The 25,672-nt window shown below is 39.1% G+C and overlaps 1 protein-coding gene across 1 annotated transcript; it reads left to right on the forward strand.

Annotated features, from left to right (window-relative positions):
• Positions 1-833: 833 nt before the first annotated feature.
• On the forward strand, positions 834-25,443 carry LOC121655570 (protein FAM53B-like). The gene is made up of 5 exons (XM_042010322.1): positions 834-952; positions 12,364-12,634; positions 14,873-14,927; positions 16,746-17,581; positions 24,228-25,443. The coding sequence occupies exons 2-5, from the start codon at positions 12,554-12,556 to the stop codon at positions 24,576-24,578; spliced, it is 1,323 nt and encodes a 440-aa protein (XP_041866256.1). The 5' UTR covers positions 834-952; positions 12,364-12,553; the 3' UTR covers positions 24,579-25,443.
• The last annotated feature ends 229 nt before the right edge of the window (positions 25,444-25,672 follow it).

Genomic DNA, 25,672 nt, shown 5'->3' on the forward strand with positions numbered 1-25,672 from the left:
AATATAATAGTGTTGTTTGAACTGTGCTGCTTATTATTCACCACTGTCAGCACTTTCATGGCTTTTGGGGTTGGCTGATGTTTGAAGCTACACTTTTATTCCACTCATAATGTTAACCTACAGGATTTTCAACTTGATGCCATAGCCCACTGGCTGGCCTACCGGCACGAATGCCATGCTTTAATTTTAACCTCTCAAGTGTGATACTGCAAATATTTATGTTTTAACTCCATCTCCCTGGAAACATGTTTGAAGGTCTCCTAATAGGATTTTTGTGGTCTGAATTAAATTGCTCCAGCATGTAAGAGTGAACTTTTCCATGGCAGGACATGAAGATTGCTATGTCATTTTCACACTCTGCCTTTTGAGTTGTTGCTTCTTTTACCACACTTCAAAAATGTAAGACTTTACGACACTTTAAGCAATAAACTGTCTACATCATTATTTTAAGAAAGTAAGTACAAGGAAAACTAAAGGGAGGTAGCAATAGTAAGTTTAAAGGAAGTAGTTTGTTTTACCGAAGTCTCTGCACTTGTTTTCCTCTTTCGACATCAATGAAATACATAACAATAAAGCAGCACGAGTAAATGCCTAAGGGAGGAGGACCACAGTGGAACATACCAACCGAGAAAGAGTGGGGGTGTTACGCAATCTTCTAAAAAAAACTCGCTCTGTGTGTAGGTATAGTTTGAATAATTTAATTGTTTTAAATTAAGATTTACACATTTTTAAGTTACCTTTAATTGAACTTGTTGATCTCCTTTGGGCACTAGCTTGTCAGCCGTCCACTTTTCCTTTGGTCTCCCCCGTCGTCCGGGTTCGTGTGTACGCGGATATTGTTACAATCAATGCAGAAGGCTGAAGGCATCAGCTCAGCTCTCAGCTGCTCGCAGTCCTGCTCAGTCCTCCGCTGGGGACGCCAAACTGGCGACTGCAACTGCAAGACACTTTTGTGAGTTTTCTTTATTTGTCTTACCTTAATTGAAGATGACCTAACTACGTGAAAAGCCTCTGTTGGCCATGTAGTATCTGTTCAGAGTAGGATCTTATAACTGTTCAGGCATGCGTCATTGTTTTTTTCTGCTCTGAAGTTGTTCATGCTGGGCTTCCCTAGAAACATTTAGATGTTTGTTGAAAGTGGGAAAAACGTGAGTGTGTTTTTGTTAAACTGTAATAATAAACACACATTTTAATTTAATTTGTTGTAACTCCCTCAATCTCTAAATGAATCGAGTTTAGTGTCTGGACTGCTTGGCCAACCTGTTGCTGTATTAAAAGTCTGCTTGATTTTTAGCTTAAGACGTGTAAAAATGGTGCACACAAGGTCGCTGAGGCAGAAAACTCCCTTTCATCTGACAGTTAGTGTAAATAAACTTAAGCTGCAGATACTGTACCTGTATGTGTGGAGGCAGTGTGGTTGCTTTGTAGCATGTGTTGACATAGAGCTCCTCACCACTGCCTGCGAGAAGAGGCTTGAGTTGACTCATAAGGCATTGCTATGAATCCTTTATCATCTCCACCACACATTAAGTTCCTTTTTCAGATTGTGATATGAAATACCTTTTTATTATTGTGCATTTTTAAGTACAGATAAGCAGGTGAAGGGCTATTTTTGGTATCAAAAGTTAGCCACATGTTTCCTTAAGTTTTTTTTTTTTTTTTTTTTTTTTTTTTTTTTTTTTGCTTTGTCTGCAATGTTTTTTTTCCTGGATCCTACAGCCCAATCAGAATATACTTTGTGTTGCCTTATTATGATCATACAAGAGTCACATGTTGTAAGTTTATGCTATAGCATATTAAACTGGAACAATTATAAAAAAAAATGGCACAAACTTCCGTAGAATGAATCCTGTGCCGACATACAGATGAGGTCAACCAAATCAGGTTCATCTGGTAACTTTTTGTATTGCAGTCTTAGTTTAGAATCAAAGCCAGGGATCTTAGAATACAGAACACCATGGGAGTGGAGTAAAACTTGCTTTTTTATCACCATTTCCTTTTTATTGCATGCTAGGAAGTAAGTGTTAGTGTTTGTGTTTTGCACTGCTTAATATTGCACAACAATTGTTTGATCTTTGTTGACTCCACAAAGAAATTATCATAGAGAACAGGTTTGGTACCAGGGTACATGAAGTAAAAATACCTGGAAATGTTTCTTAATACCACCATAGCTGCAGTTGTCCTTGACTTGCAAGGAAGACTGGCTAATTTGGTCAGCAAAACAGGAAATGTAACTGGATGTTTCAAGAAACCATCTCAGAGAATGCCCCTACAAATAAAACAAAGAAGAGTAGCTTGAAGTTCAGGTTGGATGTGAAACAGAGCTGAGCGAAGATTTAATCGCATGTCAGCTCTAGTGTCTAATTACATAGTGGATGTTGATTGGGTCCCCACAAATGCAGGTCAGTTTTGGAGTAAACTTGCTTAGAACATTTTTTTAAATCTGCCCTTCCTCTTTTGGAAAGGTTATGATGGCTGTACCTTTCTTTGATTTCCAAAAGAAACCACTGCTGGAATGTCACAGCTTGGTGTGAACAAGCATAATAGATCTATTAAATTTTGTCATGTGAACCTAAAAACCTGGTGATTTTATCTCCATGGCTCAATTAAAAATGCTTTAGTGGTGCCAGTATCTGAGTTTTGGATTATAAAAACCTTTTTATTAGCCTTTATTTATTTTACCTATTTTAGAATACAGATTACAAAAAAGCATTTAGAAAGATGATTTTCACAAATGGGGCATTTATGTTCAGTTCATGTCAGCTATACAAACTGACATGAACTGATTACATATAAATGAACACATTTTATTCCAGACCTTGCAATACTTTGTGTTCAGTAAAGTCAATCAACCATTAAATGGAAGTTTTCTGTCATGTATTAAAGCACAAGGCCTTTACTCACAAGTGGTTCGATGCTTGGCCCCAACTCTATCTACTGTTGCTGGAAGCCACTTGAATGAAGCTCAACTTGATGTGCTGCACTCGTACTCAAGAATAGCTTTGGCACCATTTGTCTGTAAACTTGTTTTGGACATGGTAGAGGCATAATTTATGGGAGTAATTAAGGCCGGTGGATTTTTAAAAGGGATCGCTCCGTGCAGCAGTGTGTGCTTAAGACCCACACATTTGCAATGTCTTTGTGTTGCAGGCAAAAGGCCCTATTAGAGCTCCATTCTGTTAGTGGGCAGCTGTGTGCCTGCGTGCTGAGCAAGCCACTGGTCCATTCACCGTCTGTGTGTACAACTCTCTCTCAGTCCACACACTGACGCACATGCTGCCACTTTCACCCCTTCTTGGTTTCTTTCTTTATGGGTATCTGTGCATTTCAGTCTCACTTTTTGCCCATTTTACACTACTATTTGTCTGTCTGTTCTCTTTATATTGCATCTCTCTTTCTCCTTCCTAGTTCTCTGGCCTGTGGCATTATGCAAAGCTACCAGAACAGAATTGTTAGCCATGCCTGTTTGTGCCTCCATGGTACTCTATTCATTTCAGAAGCTTCTCTTTCTTCTCTGGAACTTGCAGACATACTACTGATGCCTCAGACGTATTGAATCTTATATAACTTGGCTTAAAGTAAAGCAAAACAATTATCTGTGTTACTGTATGGTGTGTCTGTTTCAGTGCTGCCAGTCCTAATTTTATGAATTTCTTCCTCATTAACTGGATAGATTTTGAAAGTCTGGCATCTCATCGCCCACAGAGCCATAGACCTGCTGCTAAAAAGAAAAGAGCCATTCTCACATACACCAGAAAAACACTCTCCCCACCCCCCAAGACCAGACCCTAGACATGAAAAGCATTCTGGGATGCAATAGAAATTCTTCTATCAACACAATACTTTGTTTATAGGTGATGATACCGAAGATCTTATCTTGAGTTTAAAAGAAAAAAAAGTTGCTTTTTGACTCTCACATGAAAATCTGAACCCTTGGGGTTTAGATGTTTTGTTTTTCTTTTTTTTTTATTTGCATATTCAGTGTCTGATACTATCTGTCTGTATGTGTGCATAGCCTGTATTCTTCTGGAAAAAATCCATAGTCCAGGTAAACTAATCTTCTGTTGCTTTGCATTATCGCAGAATCCCTGTTATGAATGACAGAAGTTTGCATCCCTTTGTATATTTTCCTCAGCTGCTTTGGATTGGCTTTTCCTTAAAAGTTTAACCATCGCCTCGTATAACTCCAAACTGAATCCTTCAATGTTAAATTAGTTTTTCTCTAGCCCAGTTCTGGTAATGTAAAATCCCAATTGCATCCATTAACAAATGAATCAAAAGATTTTTTTTTAGTGTTTTACACTGACTGCCTAATTTAGTATAATCTTAGAGCCTGTTTTCCAGTCTTGCAACAAAATTTAAGAACCCATCTTCCCTGCCAACAGCCGTTTCATAATTACACAAGAACAGAGAATTTTGTTCTTTCTCTCAGAGCTGTGAGAAAAGAATGACGTCATTTTGTTCCTGCAGCCCCTGGTTCTCGGCTTGTTCTTGTAGCTTGTTCTCAGCACGTCGTCTGGACAGAAATGTTTTTTTGTGTGTGGTGTCCAGCAACTTTTGTGTGATTGGTCAAAAATTTGAAGTGGATGTGGTTAATGTGTAAAAGCAGGAAGTGAAAAGCTGTCATTTACACTTTTATGCTGATGAATAAGATTCCTTCAATGAGTGGTTCCATTTAAGGTTGAATGGATAGCTTTAACGAACAGCTGGTCGATGTTATGAGGAAATATGAATATCTATAAAACATAGGTAAGAAATATAAAACCACAGTCACCGCCCTGTGTTATTCCCCGCCACACTGTGGACGAGATTTCTCACAAATAGCTCAGACCAGAACTAACTTTGATCTTGTGCTTGCCACCTCGAGAACACAAACAAATTTCTCTGTTCTTGCGGAGCATGTAACAGCCTTTACAGTCAACATAAACATAATTCACAACCAAGTTTGGACTTTGTGAACCTGCTACTCACATCACTGATCACATTAATGATAAGCATTTTCTTCTAGAGAAGAAATATGACCAATACTTAATTTCTGAATTTCTCTATTAATTCAAATTTTCATCGCTGTTGAGCAAAGAGCGTTTTGTTTTTAGACCATCTTTCTGAGATTAGATCAGGTGAGACTGTAACACAACTGGAAGCAAATAGTTTGTTTGGAAATTGTAGTTCTATCACTACAATTATTTACTGTGTACACAATTGTGCAGTAATGATGAAAGCTTTTCAGTAATTTTTAAAGAAAAATTTTAAGGGTTTTTCTGTAGCCCTAAAAATAGAAATTAAGTGTAAAGTTTATTTTAACGCTTAAGGCATTTTGTGTAACTGGAGCTAGAGATGTCATGATAGAAATTTTCTTGGTACCATTATTGTCAAAGAAATAATCATGATTTTACAATTATTACGCTTAAATCAATTTTCCAGCACTATAATGTGTAACATCACCTGAACACTCCATCCTTATGTCTACTAATTTTATTTATTTATATCTTTTGATGCCAAAATAACTAAGTAATATAACAACAAAGTAGAGTAACTAAGTTGTGTCATTCCATCTAAATCCCCTCTCCTGTGTAAAGAATAAATGAATAGCCTTCTTTGCAGCCTTTTGCAGGTTGGTGAGTCTTCCTCCACAATGACTCCATGGTCATCTTTTGTCTTTAACCCAAAAACAAAATATAAAGAAAACCCTGCAAGCATGTCTTAATCCCTTTGTTTGGAAGGAAAAACTCTTCCTTTGCTGTAGCTTTCCACTCAGGCAGCCTCTTCTGCAACCCTATCGAAACAAAACCAAAGCAAAAACAAGCGGAAACACGTGGCGGTGGCGTAACGTTATTTTCATTCCGTGGGAAGTTGCGTTGATACGCTGATATAATCAATACATAATATTTTATATAAAGTCATGATTTTGAGAAATCTTTACAATTGATAAAATTAAATAATTGTGACATCTCTAACTGGAACACCAGAAGGAACACACACACAAATCCAATCTTCCACAGGAATGAGCACTGGACCAAATTAACAATGAACTAGTAAAAGAATAGTTCAGTCTAAACTCCAAAAAGCTTCAGTATAGGATTTTATTCACTGTTCTAATGTCTCAATGAACACACCCCTCTTCAGAGTATTCATTTCTTTGCACTGAGTTGTCATCATAAATACCCACAAACCATTGACACAGAAATTAATAGTCTGAAGAAATGCCTGACCCTTGAAATATCACAACAATAAATAAAACCCTATATGAAAGCTCTTTGGTATGTTGCTCAATCTATTCTTTTCCTCATTTTGTGCAACTGACTCATACTAGGCAATGTGTTATGTCCTCCAGAAGTTTTTTTTTTTTTTTTTTTGTGCAAGCTTGGGCTTGATAATGGAGCCACTGTGACCTGACAGTCCTGCTTGCACAAAAACGATCAATTTTTGTGGCGACGTGTAATAACTCCCATTCGCAAGCCTCTGCAGTATTGGATTTGATTCAGTATTACACATTTTACTTGCACCTGCAGGTTATTCCAGACAACAGCCCAACACAGATGAGTAACGAAGTTTGCAAACCCATTGTCTTGCCAACAGAAGATCAGCTTTCACACTGAATAATGTCAAGAAGTAAAATTTGGTCCGTATAGATCTAACCGAAACACTGCTAAAATCTTTGTTACTAAATTTGATCTTTGTTCTTTTATCTAAAGGAAAAAGCAAAAAAAAAAAAAAAAAAAAAAAAAACTCCCATTTAATCTTATAAGAGAAGAAAAGTTACTACGTGATGTTCCCCAACCTGTGGACCTTATGACATCAGATAATGGCACGTTAATTCAAATCACTTGATTTCTACTTAGCATAAATTGCATAAAATCTCATCTCCTTTCCACTATTTGATTTGATATGATTGAATAAATTAAGTTACCCCCACGAGTTCTATAAAAGTAAAAAAAACAAACAAACACTCTACTGAGCTGACAGAGGGGTCCATATGGTGAGCTGAGCCCCGTCATGAATGAATGAATGGGCCGATGGAATGCTGCAGATTTTAGTCTGACATTCTCCCATCCATACACACTCACAACTCACCCACACTTCCGCAATGTGAGCATGTTGTTATAACTTATATATAACTCCAAAAGGATTCCTTATTGGTTGTTTGGTTTTCAAGACTGTGTAACGTCACTTTTTTTTGCAACATAGGAGAGATCTCTCTCTTATTGAGCTGAACAATTGCAAGGGATTGCCAGCATCACTGGAGGCTCCCATGTAATGTATCCATGGTGGATTAGAGCTCTGGTTAGTGTGCAGAAAACAGAGCAGGCACTTATGGATAATGGAAGAAACCACAGGCAGAATGGCAAGGATTGATTTTTTTTGGGGGGTGGGGGGTAGAGTAATTACTGGGTTACCTGATGTTTGGAGAGTCAAGGCATGCAAGGGTTAGTGCAGGGGGCAAGGGGCCCCATACCTTCCTTTACTCAAACTAAAACACCTGATCCTATGCCTGTCAAGCTTCTAAAGATTTCAGTTAACTAATTCCTGGGCTGAGACACAGGGGCTGACCCTGAATACATTTCAGGCTGCCTGAGTAGGAAAACTGCTCTATGTTTGCAGGTTGCATGTACTGGTAACTGTGCTCCAGCTTAGTAAACTGGCCTTGCTCAATGGTCCAGTTTCCCATAACAAACACACTCACTGATAAGGAAGTGATGAGCTGTCCAGACATTAGTCTTTACTAGATTGGTGACGTCTGCCTTTTCAGATCACCAGTTGTCACTGTTGACCTTTGTTTGTGTTTGGTTGCTATGGCTACCTACTCAGTTTCTGTAAACTGTGTCTTACTAAGCAACTGTTTTATGAAGTATAGTCATGTTTCAGAAGAGGTTATGGGGCTGTGTACAGTGTAAATCAAAGAGTGCAATGATTTGCAAATACTTTAAACCCTGTGTTTCTTAACAATTGGTCATTGGCAACACATCCAATGTTGAAATTGAGTTCTGTTTTGTTTATCACATAAGCTTATCTTGAATTTGATGACACCGATACAAAGATGGGGTCAGAGAGACAGGAGAAGTGCCAGTCTTTTAGAATGAAAAGTGGGAAAGACTCTCTGGGCAAAAAGCTCCATAACATTTATCACATAAAAATTGAGAAAAAAGTGGATTTAATTATTTATTGTTAATAATATCAACAAGATGTGCTGAATATGTTATCTTTGTCCTGCCACTGCATTGAAAACTGAATTACTTATTAGTACAGTAACATTTACTACACAAACTGTATTGCCATGTGGTTTTAGAATACTTTTTTATACCATCAAATACAAATATCCATTATAGAGTAAGGTTGTATGAGAGTATATGGTATGAGTAAGTAGCTGTAGCTGAAGGATACATAAATATTTTACTGCAGCATCCACCATTGCTCACTTCAGTATGACAACAGCAAACCACATTTGGCACAATGCTACAGCAGCATGTAGTCAAAGTCAAGTGTTTAAACTGAACTGCCTGCAGTTCAGACATGTGATCCACTGAAAACATTTGATATATAAAGATTTTGTGGGGGGGGGGGTAATAATACAGTAAAGAAAGCACTTTTTTTTTTCTATAAATGGTGTTTTAAGTCAAACTTTTTCAGACATATTGGTGGAAGAAAAATATTTCTGAATTAATTTTTATTCTATTAGTTGTGGTTGGATAGTTTTACATATGTTGTACATTAAATGTAAATATGCTGTGATCACATTCGGTGAGGGTGAGTCAAGTCACATGCATTTTGATATGGGTTATTTATGCTAAATGTTAATACTATTTGGCAGCTGGAATGTGGTATTTGTGGTAAATATTAATAGTTTAATGAAATCTAAAAGGTAAAAGTAGCTGGTCTTGCAGCGTATGTGAAGTTAAGTAGATGCTGTGTGGATATCACTTGGAGCTTTTGCTTTTCATGTGTTTGGTAAAGAAGTCAACGCTCCACACCCAGTATAGCAGCAGCAGCATGAGACCACAAGGGAAGTAGAACCCATACACTGCAAAGGGAAGTGTGCTTACATTTGCAATTAATGTTAGTGTGATTTCATGCCAGTTGAATTTTGAAATGTATACCAGTGATGGCTGAACTCACTCATGCTGACTTAAAAAATGTCAGTTCACAAGAATTTGTGTGTTAGAATTGTTTGTTTTTTTTTCATTGCAGATCTGTTTTTACATGTTAATTACTCACGTTTGTAAGTAAATATCAAGAAATGTCATATAACTTTGGAGTCTTGAATGCTGGCTGTGTTTATGCAGAGGTTATTGGTGACTGTAGTTAAAGAAACATGTAAAAAAAAATCTGGAAAGGAGACCAAAACTTTACCACAGACAATGCTAAAAGTTTGACTCAATAAATACCTCATTGTTAATGCACTAGTGAAGATGCACTAGTGGGATGGTGTACTATTTGTGACCAGTGCTCCCTCACAAGTGGGTGCCAGGGTGATGGCCAAAGGAGTCAATGGTATGTTTTAACATCCTTTAGACCATTTTTACAACCTCTTACACATTATCTAAGAAAAGGGGGAGCTGTTTTTTTATGCTGAACAATTTTCACAACAGACTTTCACAAAATAATATCTCTTTCTTAAAAAGCCAAAGGGTTAATTCTTTATTATGATCATCAATAACAAAAATGTTGGTATTCAACGTCTTGCTCTGTGTAAAAAGATTAATTGAATTTTATACAAATCGGATAAGTTTGCCACCCATGCAGCTTTTTTGTTTGTTTGCTCATCGTCATTTCATTTGTGTGAAATGAATCCTTTTTTTTCAACAGTAACTGATCAAAGTCTTGACACCAGACGCACTCCGCGCAAGTATGCAGTAACCAGAGCCAATTGGTGATGGACACCAAACACCCCATCACAGAACTTTTATAGGGGCTCAAAAGGGCTTCTATTCATCTGCCTGTACAAATCACAGCTTGGGCAAAGAGCCATATTATCTTCGCTGCCCTTTCTTGTGCCCTCCTGAGTCACTGACTATTGTAAGCCAAGAGCTGCTGTCTGGAACCCAGCACACACAAGTCTGACTAGAGGCATCATTAGATTTTAACCCACGCCAAAGGTCACATTCAGATACATGAAAATTATACTGTTTGTATTATCAAATTATGTTTACTATTAGTGAGAAATTGACTTAGTTCAGATCACTGGCTTTTGGTCATGCCACAAAATTGTGAAGGGAGGGTGCTGCAGCATGTATCGTTTGACATCTGCAAAGCCTTTTGTGAATGTAAACAGTGAGACAAAACATTGATTAAGTCTCTCCCAATTGGATGTGCTACTGAGCCTGTAAGATTCAGAATGGTTTTATGAAACCATATTTGATTCACCACGAGAGCAGTAATAAGTGTAAAAGTGACTCATCAAACCATAGTTGCCCTACAAACAAAAGGGGCTTTTTAAAAAGAAATAGAGCCAACAGTAAACAGTGAAGGTCTCACACAACTATTCAATAGTTTTCTGTCCATTAAGCTTTAGTTTCCCCATCATGAGAAGTCAGTTCATTAAGTAAGCATGGCTCCAGGGTTGAATTCACGCTTGGCCTGCCCTCTCCCATGACCCCACTTGCCAGTCACCACACACAAGTGCAGGTTAGCATCAACAGACAGCATGTATAGACAAACATACATGATCACCGGGTGCTGGAACATGCTACTCTTAAGACATTAAAAGCGCATACTGTAACAACCTTTACACGTGACCACCATTCTCAAAGGCCCCATTCTTATTAACATACAGATACACACAATTTCTCCTACGCTACTCCACCCAAACCTCTGTGTCAGTCCTAATCAGTAAAGCAATCTGTGAAACTGATCGCAAAAAAACCTTCCCCTCTCCTCCAGCTCCCACCCCAGAACCAGCTTCTCTTTCCTGCAGAGGCCCAGTTGTGCTCCACTGACTCTCTGGGATAAATGGAGATAATGGGAGTCATATGCTAGCAGTTGGTTCAGGGCAGGCTTACATGAAACATTTATATTTTTTATGTTGTCATGAGGCTGTGGAGGAGGGAAAGGACAGAGATGACATTGTGAAATAACATGGCATGACTGCAACAGTTAAATTGTTTTATCAAGTCTCTGTGTGAACATTGCCTCATATGTTTTCCTTTATGATTTTCTCTGCACAACATACTGTCCCACCAAACTAATTTAATACCCAGTGCATACCTTTGCACCCTAGCATGTTAAGTGCAACAACCCTTACTTAACGCAAAACCACATGTTTTATCCAGGCAGGATAACATGGCCAGCCTGGAGGACTCATTAGCCTCATGTGTTGCTCTGCAGTAGAAAGCCGTCATCATCCAACAGTTGATTGAAGGATCTCTATTTGGATGCTGTTATTGTGTTTGATCCCTCAGTAATGGAGAGGTTAAATCCAAAGTCATTTCAGGTACTTTTTCTAAGGAAAGCTTAACTGAATCTGCCTATCATTTCCACAGACTTCCTCCATGCATTAAGCGCTCTTAGAAAAGCAGGTCACTGCAGCACATGCACCATCTGCCAAACATGTAACTCCCTCCACAAGTTTTAAGAGTTGTGTTTTACTGCAGTTGTGCTTCACCAAATGTGGGCAGCCAACCGCAGCTCCATATATGTTCCTCTTCTTTTCATGCTTCCTAGCCACATCTGTAGTCATGTGATGCGAGTGATGTTTTTCCTGGATTAACTAAACCTTGCCTGTTGCTAAAGTGTAGATTTCCATATGCTCAGTGCATTATGATGATAAGCTAAATGTCCCATTATTTCCAAAGAAGAGGAACAATTTAACATATCACAGCATGTGTTGTTTACCCAGATAGCAACTATAAGGGTGTACAGCTATACTTAAAGCTGAGTTGTTAACTTTAAGCATCAGGGTGTTTAATGTTTAAATGAAAAGACATAAGTCAGCCCTTTCTTTTTCTTTTTTTTTTTTAAGTTTAGATTCTTCTTCTGTAAACCATTTATTTTGGTCAGGGGTTGGTAGTTCTCTGTCTACTTGTCAAATAATCTTTTTTTTATTGTTTCTTTAGGAATAAAATGTACATATTCTGTTTTAAAACTCAGCTAAGTATACATTAAATAAGTATATGATAACAGCAGTTTACTTACCATTATACCTAACACCACAGGACAAGGCTAATGGGAGGGGCTGGTTTTGGCTCACAAGCTTGTATTTACATACAGCTGCCTGATGTGACAGTACTGTGTTTAGGCAAAATTCTTTGTATCTGCCAGCAAGAAAAGACAAATCTTTAGTACCGTTAGATTCAGTCTGGCGTCATTCAGTATTTAAATCAGTATTTGTCATCTTTTGCATCTCTCTCTTTTTTTATATCCTCGCAGGTATCAGCTGAAGTATTGAGAGAAACCCTCCTACCTCCACTACCTTCACAGCACTGCCCTTCAGATGGGAGGTCAACAACTGCTCATCTGCTTAGTCCAAATGCAGTTTCTGCCTGCCGCGCTTATGTAAGATGCTTGTCCGTGGCCTTTTTCTGCACCTGAACACCCTGGAGCAGAGCTGCTTGTTACCATGGTGATCATTTTCTCAAAAACACTGGAAAAGAAGAAGGGTGTCAATGATGTAACATCTAAGAGCATCGAGAGACGGCTGGTGAGAGAAACGTCTCATTTACACACAATGCAAACTGATCATTAACAATTGTTTCAAAAGTAGTTGCATATAAAGGCTTGTGCAATGTGGGCGAGCATGTCAGACCAGTAAATGGTAGCCTGTTGTTAATGTATATGCAATAGGAACATTTAGCCTTTCAACTTTAATGTCCTCTTCCAGATGAGAAGATCCACATCAGATCTTGTCCAAAGGGGATTCTAGTTAATAACGTTTAATATTGTTAAAATTTAATTGGAACGCTTGGATGATATTTAAACCAAAATATCATCTGTGTTTATTTCTGTGTTAATCTCAGGCTGGGAGTCTAAATGAATAGCATGGTTTCTAGAAATGTCATTACTCCCATAAATTTAATTTGACCCCATAACCTTACATGTAGCAGCATACAACTTTTAATGGCATGAAACAAAATGGTTATATGCTGCATCTTGTTGGGGAGGTGACTGCTGGGAACTACTTCATTTTTTTATTTTTTTTTTACCTAAACCTTGGTTTCAGTTCTTAAAGTAAGGTACGGAGCATTTACATTTTATTTTTATCTCACTCATCAATTCTCACAAAAGAGTAACTTTCACTTCTCCTGCTGCTATCTTGGTGCCACCATCAATCTACACAATCTGAAGGCTCATTCAACCACTTAAATGAGCATGTACCACAAACATTCTTTGAATTAGCATTGAAATGTTTTGTTGTTAGTTTAAAATAAAAAAATTAAATCTGATTTAATGTTTTCTTGCATCCAGGCAGTTAAATTTTGCAAGTAGTTTTCTCCTGGTTTCTATTTTTTTTTTTTTATCTTTTGAAGCCTATAGGTCATAATCTCTATTATATGCTGTTGATCTAAGGTATGGCTTAAATCTGTGAATTCAAAAGTTTGTTGGACTGACGTCATTGTCACTCCTACTAGTGAAAAGCACTGAGGTGTGAACGTATCAGTTATGTTGCATAATCATCTTTTGCATCACGACCTTTGTCTTGTATCTTGGGAAATATGTTGTGACAATAAGCCCAAGGTGAGACAAAGCAATGAACAGCATTATGGAGTTGTGGAAGATGTTTATGTGGAGAGAGATCACTGTCTTATACTCTTATACTAGAGGTTTATATTTATTGATCAATTAATGTTTTGTCAATTAATGTAAATACCAAGAGCTAAAAAAGTTGCAAAATGTTTGTTGTCTGCAATATCGAACAAGAATAGCAAAACTAAGTTTTTGTCTACTGTAATGGGGAGTGATAAGACCTTGCCAAAATTACAGTGTGGGTGTTGTGTCTTCTGGTATGTTGTTTTTTAACAGAAGTACAGTGAATATGATAATTTCACACACCTCAACACCAAATATCACAATACTTGCAATATCTACCTGAACAATTGTTTGACAGTACTTGCTACATATATGCTACTGTATCTAAGATAAAGACTATTAAAGGTAAGATGTGGATTTTTTTACAGTGTCCCACATCTAGCCATGCATACCAGATTAAGTGAACCCACTCGTACAAAATTGCAAATGCAAGTCAAAATTAGGCAGGTTTATATGTATAGTATGTATGTACTTGTACATTGTATGTACAAGACAATTAAGTACAGATGTACAAAAGACTTTTGTCTCATTACAATTTCTTGTTGCTAGATTTGGCTTTGTTTTGTAAATTTGGCTGAGCCAGTTTTGGTTGAGAAATGACAACACAGCGGACCATGGGTAGTAAGGATTCAGCCTTGGTTCAGTTTCGGTAGCCAAACCGAGCCACTGCACTCAGGCCAAATCAGGGTCTCATTTACTCTGTAGCTTAAGTTTCTCTTTGGGTCACTTCAATTTGTTGTTTTGTTAACTTGGTTAAATTTAATAGTCACTCATTTGTTCAGTTTTTTTCCTCTCCCAACAGCTCAAACTCTCCATTGGCCACCAGCTAGTCATCAGAGAATGTGCTACTCGCCTTCTTATGCTTATTTGGCAACGAGCAGTTGGCGTACAGTGGGATATTTCAGAACCTGAAGTCTGCCAGCCTTTGAAAATAAATATGCTGGGAAGTTACTGAAGAAATGCGCTTAAGTGAATGTATTTACATGGGTCCTAAATAAGAAGAAACATTATATTAACCTTCTCATTGCAGTCTTGCTGGAGTTTTTTATTTGCTGGAGTTAGTTGTAGTATTTATTTAGCATTTTGTTGACCGTTTTCTTTTTCTTTTTTTTCTTTTTTTTTTTTTTTAAAGAGTGAGCTCCACACCATGAGCAGAGGGACCACCCTCTTCTCCTGTGGAACTGTGGGTGAGTTATTCTTGCACTTTTTCTTCTTTGCTTTCTCTTCTGTGCAGCAAAAATTCAAATTTTGCTGACCTCTGCACATAACTCCTAAATGTAATAGCATAATAAATTGCCCCTTTATTGTTTTGATAAGTTGAACCACCAAGGCCAGTGACCACTGTAACCGTCTTGTTGCTTATCCCCTTGACGAGCTCGGTCTCACTTCTCCCTTTCTTCATTTGTCACTCATCCCCCTCTCATGATAAGGGTGCACCTGCCTCCACACAACGTTGCACAGCACTCTCACGGGAGTAAACTGTAATTGAATATTCTGTTGCCTATGTCAACAATTCCCCTTTAGTTCTTTTAGAGTTGCAGTAATTACCCTCTGTGCTAAAAGACATATAACTGTAAATACAAGTTGCCACTATCACTCACTGTCTGCTTTCTCTAATGGGGAGGGACAAGTTGACATCACAGGAAGGAGAGTGCCGTACCTTTTCCACTGTTAATCCTGACATTAAATAAAATTACTCAGCGTGTCTTATTAGCACAGCCAGTTCTTTGTCTTTTGCTTTCAAAGGATGGCTTTTTGAAGTTCATCCCATTCTCCTTTTGTCAAGTTGTTTTCCTAACATTCCTGTCAGGTCATCGCTGTAGCCCCCGCACATTGTTTGTCCGCCCAAAACAACGATTTCATGCCAAACTTACAGACAGGCATGTAAGAGGACGGCGTTTAAATCAGCAAGGGGCAGTTTCTTCCAAAAGCTTCAATAGTTTCACAACTTTACCACTTGGCCTAGTGCTATTAGCCACTGTGGCACTTAAACTGTAGGTGTATAACGTCCTGCAGCTTTGTGTTTTGGTGTCTGCATTCTTGCAGGTCAAAGTTTTAGATAATAAGGAATGTTGCTTTTGTTGCCTGCTGGATTCCCCACAGATGTTTTGCAAACCACAGACTAAAGGACTGGCCTGTTCTGTTCTGAAAAAAACAGACTTATCATACTGTATGATTTCTTATGTAGGCTTTTTGAATGTAATGATAAATGTAATGGAGACAGAAATGTGCTTGATCCTTGAAGTTTGGTTCTATTACATCTTGCATTTTTTTCTCTGCATGTCCCCCATCTGCTTATGTGAAAAATAATCCAGCGTAATATACAGTGATCTTGTTGAGTCATACTGCCAGTTGCTAAACTAACATTTTTCTCCCTTAAAACAACCAACTTTTTTAGACCTTGTAAAAATGATTACCTTTAAAGGCACTAAAAATACCACAGTTTTTAAATACCGTTGTGCTTGCTTTGACTGTCTTTGTCTTACTGTCAGTTTTATTTGTTTTTCATCTTTCGATGCTGTCACACATAAGCAATACTGGTTGAAACGGTTAAGCTGTATTGTTATTTCTCCTGAAGATTATCCTGTTATTTATCTTCAGTCAGATAACTGATAGCCCATTCTTTAGTGCAAATCCAAAGAATTTCTGCTGGATTTTATGTTTCGCTTTGCATTTCTTTGTGATCACCTCTGCAGTTAGTAGTTATTCCTCCAAACAGTTTGTTCTTTTACAGGAATCATATTTTTTTGGCTTAAGCTGTCAGTCTTTAGAGAGTGTTTTTAAACTATGATTAATTCATTTCGTTCTCTACAATGACACCAACAAGCACATACAGGCTTCTGTTTTTGTTGATTAAAGTGGGGGTGGGGGGGGCTTTAAGGAAAAAGGTTAGGGACAGCTGCTCTAATAAATATTTTACAAGTTTTTCATATTAGCTGTTGCACAAATAGAATTGTCCCTATCAAGGTCAGTTTCACTGAGTTTGTCTGTTTTGACTATTTCAGAGGCAGATAGATGGCTGGACTTGGGACGAAGCTGTACCATCCATGAAAAATCTCCATATCAGACTGAGTCCAGTCTGGAGAGCCTGTGGGATACGATGCCTGAGTCTGGGAGTCGGCACTGGGCCAAGGAACCGGGCAGCGCCACAGCTATCACCAGTCTGATAAGAGATCTGAGTCTGGGCAGCAGTAGAACAATCAACACCCAAGTGTCATCCACCGCCAGCCAAACTCCTACAGCACCCCCCAGCAAACGTCAGTGCCGCTCCCTGTCATTCTCAGATGAATTCAGTGGATTCCGCTCATCTTGGAAACCTCAAGGCTCACGGGTTTGGACGACGGTGGAGAAACGCAGGTGCCACAGTGGAGGAAGCGTCAGAGGAGGAGGCCAATTTCCCACCATGCAGCGAAGTTCCAGCTTCAGTTTGCCCTCACGCTCCAGCATCTCCTCAGACGGAGCCCTGGATCTGCCATTTTTCAACCAACAACTGCCTCTCCACCCTCAGTTCACTGCCTCTCCAGTCTCCCCTACCTCTCCTTCCTCACATCATCATCAGCACCACTCTCACAATCAGGTCTTCCTCAGGCCTCTCTCCCTTTCCCATGAGCAGATCAGCCTGACAGAGCTTCAGAGGGAGGAGGCGTCTGAGACCAGCTCCCCCGACTCCACCCCTGAGTTGGGGAGGCGAGCTGGAAAAGGAGGCGAGGGTAAAGGCTGTCTGTCTCGGAGCAAGTCCCAGCCCTGCGTGCTGAACGACAAAAAGATGGCCATGAAGCGCAGGAGGCCAGAGGATGCCCAGGAGCAACGACCCTCTCTAGACTTGGCAAAGATGACTCAGGTTAGCTGGAAACATTGGCACATACAGACAAGCACACACAAGCTCACATTTATTTCAATGTCTGTAATCACAATTTGACTAGCTTTAGAGTTTAGTGCCACTTTTTTTCTTAATTAAATATACTTTAGCATCAACTTATTTCTAATCTTAACTTAATGCTAGAAAATGCCCTCCATTGCATTCAGCCAAATCCTGGACCACATGTACTTACAGCACAGACAAATACCTTCTTGTTCTTAGAGCAAAACGAAGTTCAAGAGATCCTCAAACATAACCAGGTTTTACTCTTTCTGAGTCTAATTAGGGACTGGATTAAATCAAGCCCAATGAAGTTTTCTGGGTCCTCGGTCCAAGGCTTCAGGGCTAAGTGATCTCAGGCTTCCCTCCTTTCAGCTCATGGAGTCCTGCTCACTCAAGAAGCATTCCTCATGTTCGGTCACATTGCCTATCGCTATGCTCTAGCAAGCCCAGCTCCAGTTTATCATTTCATTAACTCTGTTGGGTAAATAGTCTGTCCAAAGGATGGGCTTCTTGTGTTCATTTGGTTTCCTCCCTGCAATTCCTGTCCCTTCATTTTTCATTTGCCGAAGTTTTTCTTATGTTCTTTGTGGCAGAAGGCAATTAATTGTGGGGACATTTGGATGCACCAAACTATGAACTGCCTTCTCCATGTCAAGAGTTTGTTGTTTTGTAAGGTCAAAGAAACCAGTCAAACAGCCAGGACTAAGCCCAAAATAGAACAGTAAACGTATTTAAATGACATGTACTGTTTTAATGCTTGGCCATGCTCTGATATTTTTTTTTACAAAGTCTGGCTCAACGTATTCTGCATTAAGCATTAAATCCAGTCTGCATTCAGACTTGATGCAGTGATTAGAACTTGGATCACAGACTATATCCGACTGAACTTTGTTTTCCTAAACATAACATTTATATAATACTCTAAAATCTTCTTCCATGATACCTCCTCTCAGGGGAGTTTGTGCTTTTCCTATTCCTTTATTAGAAAGTATCATCAGTTTACCCATCTGCCCTCCCTTCTTTTCCAAAAACGGTTGTGTTCCCAGCCAGTCACCCTCAGGACTCAGCCAGGGCTGGATCAACTAGGCCTGGGTAATGGAGCCCAGCAGGCATGTTTCCTCTAGTCCTGCCAGCTGCTAAGAGGGGAAAATCATGTACGCACAAACACACATATGCAGTCAGTGTTACCTTTGCTTCTGTTATTTCTGCCAAGAGCAGGTTATGGTTGAGGAACTATTTGTTCTGAAAGTTTGACATATAGGTTGGTTTTTTTTTACTACAGTGTTTTTTCTTTTTCTTTTTTTTTTACATAATCCATCAAAACGCATGAATGCAACCAGTATTGTTAAAAAGAGTCAGGTTGTGCAGGTCAGATCATTTCATGTCTGCTGCATTCGTTTTTGCTTTCTCATTGTTGTGTATGCCCGTAGTGAGGAAAGAAGCTCAGCATAGTCATTAAACACTAACTTGACTTCAGTGCTGCTGAGATTTTATATGATTCTATCACTCAACAGTTTATTCAACAAGTCTGTTTCTGGGATCCTCAGCAAGCAGGGTTTTCATGTGTTGTGTTACATTTAATAAACTCAAACATCCTAGAAGATTCTCGTAGTTGCTTTAGTTTGCCAAAGTTTTTTTTCTGTTATGTTTTATTTTGTTTTTTCTTCTCAACAAGAGTTTGAGAAAAAGACAACTTTCAGCTGGCAAACTGTCTGGAAAAGGAAGTGATAATGGGGAAACGCAGGGCGGGTTACAACCAGCAAAGCAGTATTAGTAATGAAAGAACACAAGTATTGACGTCAGTTTTGGGAACTGGTGAGGTCTTAACACCTTGGATGTAAATTTGTCATTTTCAATCTATAATTACAGTTTTGATGATCACATCAAATATGTTGCATTTTACTGTTATTTCTAAGCTGATTTAGGGAAGGTTTTATGACCACTGAACCACATGCCATGGGGCAATGTGATGTTAAAAAGATGTTTTAACCGTTTTTAGCATTGCTATTGCTTTTTTCTTTGGATGTGTCATCTGGTCTCATTCAAGGTTGTTTGCAGTTGTAACATGACAGTTTTTGGTTCTCTGGTCTAGTGGTTTCCTTATCTTTTCAGCAACCTTACAAGATGTTTATCAGTCAAAGAGTTAGTGTTTGTTGCTTTTGTTAAACATACACAAGTGTTACAAGTCATCAGTTTTAAACATTCTTGCACATAGCCAAGCAAGTTCTGGTTTATATTAAGAGTAAAAGCAGAAAAGCAATATTCAGATGTTATCTATTAGTGTCAGCTGCTCAGTGGGATATCTTCATCAACCCACTTCTTCATAAGAAATGAGTTTGTGTCACACCAAATTGTTGAGCTATAACAATGCCCTACACATCTGTGCCTTAGGCTATTCTGTTAGGCAAGCCTATTTAGTTTTTTCATACATCTAACACATCTTACCAGTTTTTACAGTTGTGTGGGTGAGTAACAGAGTCTAAAATTCAGGAAGGAAAAAACAAAAGTAGATGCATATTTGGCACAAAAAAGTAAAAAACATGTTTGACTTGATGTTAGGTGTGCTTGCAGTTAAGAGGGTGAAGGATTGTGACAAGTGAAGTGTGTTTTGTCAGTGGAACATGTTGTAATTTGGCCTCCAGATTCTTCAACCACGTCAATGAGGACGGGTGTGAATTCTGGGGATTCATGTCATACTAATTGGCCATCACTCAACTACTGTGGGGATTTACATGCTGCCACCCCCCAAAATTCCTTGAATATCCTCCCTGTCAGCAGTGTATTTTGGTCCACTCCTCTGAACACCATCTCGTTTTTTTCCCTGGCTGCTATTCCACTTTGGCATGGCATTGTTTTTTCCTGAGAATCGTGGGTGTAGTGAGCTGTCAGACAAAGAATATTATCTCTTGATTGTAGGTCACTTGCTGACTGATTGTTGACACAGCATACACTTCACTTTTCAGGAAATGGCTTGCATGAGGTGAGCTTGGCCATTTGGTAACTTCAGTAGGGCTAGTGTATGTTCTGAAAAGCAATTACAGGCTATCTTTTACTGCATTTACAGCACAGGTGGTAAAAGGGGGCATGTTCAGCACATGCTTTAATATATGTGTGGGCGTGGGTGCTTGACTGCCCAAGAGAGAAATAGTAGGATCAAGAAAGGGAGTATTTTTTCAGCAAGGAAGCTGGCAAACAAACTCCTCACCCCCTTCTAATAATATCTTCTCACTGGCCCAAGTTTGTGCTGCTCTTCTTTCCCTCCTCTCTCTACATCTTAGTCCATTCCTGGGATGGCAGACATGGCGATCATAGCTGAGAGTCTGCAGGCATGTGGAAACACCTAGGTGGGCGTCTTGAGGTCTGTTTTCTCACTGTGTGTAATGACATGTTGCTGCTTGTCATACTGTATAAGTGCATTGTAAAGAATCACTTTTGTGGAGTTATACATATTGTTTCCACTCTCAACCCGTTCTAGCTTCATGTGATTTAAAAGTTTCTTCTCACCTTCATGCATTTACATGGATCTGTTTTTTCCATGTTGAAAACATCTAGATCAAAGCGAAGAAATTCACACAGATAGCAACACAATTAATTAATGTAGTGGTGTGCAAGTAGATTCTTATACTTTTGTTCTCTCTTTTGTTTCTCTGTTTTTAGCTGTTGGAGGTCTGTTAGGTCAGTCAGGTTAACAGCAGGACCTTTGCCATAGCACTTAGCAGGGAGTTTGTTGTCTGCCAAAAGTATCAGGACAATATTTGCTTAACCTCTTAGTCTGTGCTTATGCTTTTTCCACAGCAGCTGTCTCTTGATCCCATGTTGCAGATAACATCTTTACATTGTAGACTGTGGTTGTAGGGCTCATGGTTTGAAGAAATGCCTATTAGAGTATCTGATAGTTTTATTTTGAGTGATGGAGTCTTCTCATCTTCCAACTCAAGATTCAGTAATTAATACACAACTCCTTAGAACTTAGTTGTATGGGGCATGATTGGTTAGACGAGGTTGTCCAGAAGACAGCCAGTTATGACTGAAAATAACCATCTCATGGTTTGTCACATGGTACCTTGCCCTTTTATTAATTTTGATTGACACTTTACAAGCCCTAGGAAAATGTAATTGAAAGGTAAATTTTAGCTTTAACAATTTCTGGACTGTCTTCCAGTCAGTGAAAAACTTTTAAATATCATTTTGACTGTGGAACAGTTTTTGTAATTATCTGCACCAATAGGTAACAAATTGTTGCAGCAATTTGGCTTTTTTGCTAATGTTTTTGGCGGGGTACACCCTGGACAGGTTGCCAGTCAATTGCAGGGCCAACATAGAGAGGCAAACAACCGCATCACACTTATTCCTAGGGAGAATTTAGAGTGACCAATTAACTTAACATGCATGTCTTTGAATGGTGGGAGGAAGCTGGAGTACCTGGAGAGAACCCACGCATACACTTGGAGAATGTGCAAACTCCACACAGAAAGGCTACAGTTCGAACTCCTCCCCAGTTGAGGTTCGAACCAGTGACCTTCTTGCTGTGAGGAGGAATGGTAAAAAAAATCCTATAAACACACTCCTAAACCTTGTGGAAATCTTTCCTAGAAGATTTGAAAATGTTATAGCTGCCAAGGGTGGGCCAGTGCCATATTGAATTATTTGATTAAGGACTGGATCTCTATTATGTTCATACGAGAGTCAAGACAGGTGAGCCAATACTATTGGCAATATAGTGTATATACCCCGGCAAAAAAATATACAGGAAACCGACTGAATTCTTACATCTGAGATGGCCCAAAACTGGGCCAATATTACCAGCCGATATTTATTTTGTTTGTGTACGTGTGTTGCAAGGAGGAGGGGGGTTGGGCCAAGCGGCCATGTTTGGACATGTGACAGTGATGCAGCACTACATTGTGGGATGTAACTGAAGCTAGAAGCCATGTCAGCTGTGTGGTGATTTTTCACAGTGCCATAAGAAGATAAAAAGTCAAAGTGATGCAAGGAGGATGCCGTGTCAAATCATTCAACACCACAAATTTGATGTGTCATCTGAAAAACTACCATCCAGAAGCTCATAAACAATGGCAGGAAGCTAACACCCCTGATGTTTGCATCATTTTTACTTTGTACAGAATTTGATGATCTTAAACCTTTTAAAACAAAATATATGTATCGACATCAGTAAATATCGGTTATCGGCCATAACAACTAAACGAAAACAATGCTACAAGTTTCTAAAAGTTTAATTTCCTTTATGATAAGTAGCCGAACACAGAGATATAAGTATTCTTAATGCTAGTGGGTTAGGTTATACATGACAGCATTGGGGTCAAGTCCATGTGTGAGGTAGCTTTGATTTATGTGTGTGCGTGAATGTATTTCATCTGGCAGAACTAGGTAAGAGGCAGAAATCTAACCCTGCTCCTTCAGTCCACATCCACACAAAGCCCAGTCAGCAGACTTTATAGAAAGCATATTGTGGAGAAACTACTGCCTCTCCCCCTTCTTCCTCTCTTGCTTTCGTCTCCTCCTCTACTGTGATAATTAGTAGTGGGGTAATACTGGGGGTTGAACAGAGAGATCTAGGGCTTAGAAATCCCCTTTTCCACTCCAGTGGGGTAACTACAGCAAAAGCCTCCCACTCTTCACATGATCACTTCAAGTGTTTGCAGATGAAGCATCGTAAAAGTAAAGTTAATCCAGTGAAAAAAGAGCAGACCTTAAACCCAGACAGCCCAAACCCTGCATGTTACGGTTTTCCTTTGGACCATTCTTGAGCCTGCTGAAAGGGAGACTCCCAGCTCATTGTAACAGCAAAAGCAATGTCTGAACACATGCTAGGGAACATTAGAGGTGTCTGTCATGTAAGCTGAGGCTCTATAGAGAAAACCTCATCCCTATTCACCTCCATTCCTCTAACATCTGCTGCTAGGGGCACTGCAGAGATCATTAACCCCTTCACTGCACTGCACGGCTGCCTTTCTTTGTTGCAGAGAGGAAGTCAGGGTGGAAAGAGGGCATGAAAGCATAGCAGCAGACAACTTCTTAGTGAACTGAATCCCTTTAAGGTCAACTTTTGAAAGCAAAAATACAGCTTATTGTTCATATACAGATTCAACCTGACACTCCCTGGAGTGCACTAAAAAACATCATAACCACTGTGAACAACAAAAGCTTAAATAAGAAATGTTTTGTATCACACAGGGTTGGGTTCGGTATGTCTTTCAAAGTGGCTTTCAGTGATGAATAGCACACTTTGACAAAAGATACCTTCTGTGGTTTGTAGCTCATTTCAATGTTTTTTCTCACACAAAGTAGGTGGTTAAGAGTTATATGCATGTGCTTTTTTGTTGTTTTTTTTTTTCTTTTTAGCAAAACGGAAAACAAAACAATTTATTTGTCTATATATTCGTGTTTATATGTTCACATCCAGTCAGTAAAAGGGAAAACAAGCTTTTGGCTGCTCAGACTGAAACCCAATTGGAAACTGTCTTTGTGGAATGTCCTAAGCTGGAGTTCTTTCTGTCAAACCTTCAACTTGTATCGCCTCAGTAGATTGAAGCCAGCATGTAATCTTACCCTGCAGTAAGATGCACAAACCAACATTTACTTTTCCCTTGTTTCTTCTTTTCAGAAGCTTCACATTTTTCAGAGCTTGAGCTGCCCTGGATTCTCAGCCTCTGACAGCTACCAATCGAGCCTTCCCCTGCCTTCCTTTGAGAACGCCAGCCAATCAGAGTCCGACTTCAGAGCTGTGTCTGAGCTGGTTCTAGCGTCACGCCAGGATGTGATAGATGACGAGGAAGAGGATTCATCCTACGAGGAGCTGGATAGCGACTCTGCTTGTAGTGTGGACTCACGGCCTGGGTCTCCTGCATGCATCGTGGACAGTAAACACACCCTCTGGAAGGGTGATTGTGGGACACAGAGGGACATTTTCCAGCTTGGGGGTGAGCTGGACATTGACCAGATTGAAAGAAACTGAACATTTTTAGGAGATTTTAAAAGACTGTGTCAGAAGTGTTATAGAAAGTTATGTTTGATATACTATACTAAGAGGTGACTGTTAAAATGGACTGTAAGAAAACAAGTCAGCTGAAAGGGAAAGGTGTTGGTAGGACAGAGAAAGCGTTAGATGATCAAACGTTAACTATGTTGCCAGTAGCTGGCTTCTTAATGACACGTTTGCCTTGAACATTCTCACTGTTTAAATCAAGAAGCAGTGCCCTTAGTCGTAGTTGTTGTTTTTATTGTTTGTTTTTAATTGTGTATTTAGCTCAACTCAGGAGTGGGAAAGTGAGGGTTAGTCTTAAAGAAATCTCCCAGCCCTTACTGTTTTTGCAACCTGGTGATCTTTCCAAAATCAGCTCACCTTTGGCTTGTAGTACTGTAGCAGTAGCTGGACTCTCCTGTATGTAGCACCAGTTTGCTTTTCAGAGAAACTGGAGGATGGTGTGAATCAGGGGAGTGCAAACAGGAGGAAGAAGTATCTTCTCGGAGATGCAGCTTTTACTTTCCTCTTTACCTTTTGTGCACACATATAAATCTTTTTGTCTGAATGTAGGCTCAATAAGCTTTATGAAGAGTTCAAAAAATGAGAAGTGCCTTCTTTTGGATTTGTGCTGTTGTAGTTCTCTTCAAGAAACTTGCCTCACTCAAAGCCACCTCCTCTGACCTTCTTATGCAGATTATATATTTGAATTAAACACTGAATCTCAACTTTCGAGTTCTAACAGCAGCATGTATTTTTCTACGTAACAGTTTTTTTATGAGATGTTTGTGAAGGAGCAAGAGTACAATGTCTTTCTTTTAATGGAGTGGACATGAAATAAATTCACAACCTGCACTCATATGTCTGGTTTACTTTCAGTTTATCAAGGTTTGGTGCTTTGTTTTTTTCTTTTTCTTTTTTGTTTTGTTTTTGTTTCTATGAAAGACAGATTTCACTTTGACAGATCAAAAGTCTAAATGAGCGGTAAGTTTCCAGATGCTCTTTAGAAGCTCCCCCACAGTCACTTCCTGCATCACTTTTCACGCCTATGTTTTGAAGCTCACTCTTTCAGGCCTCTCTGTTTAAGT

This window comes from Melanotaenia boesemani, chromosome 16, assembly GCF_017639745.1.
Source record: "Melanotaenia boesemani isolate fMelBoe1 chromosome 16, fMelBoe1.pri, whole genome shotgun sequence".
NCBI lineage: Eukaryota > Metazoa > Chordata > Actinopteri > Atheriniformes > Melanotaeniidae > Melanotaenia > Melanotaenia boesemani.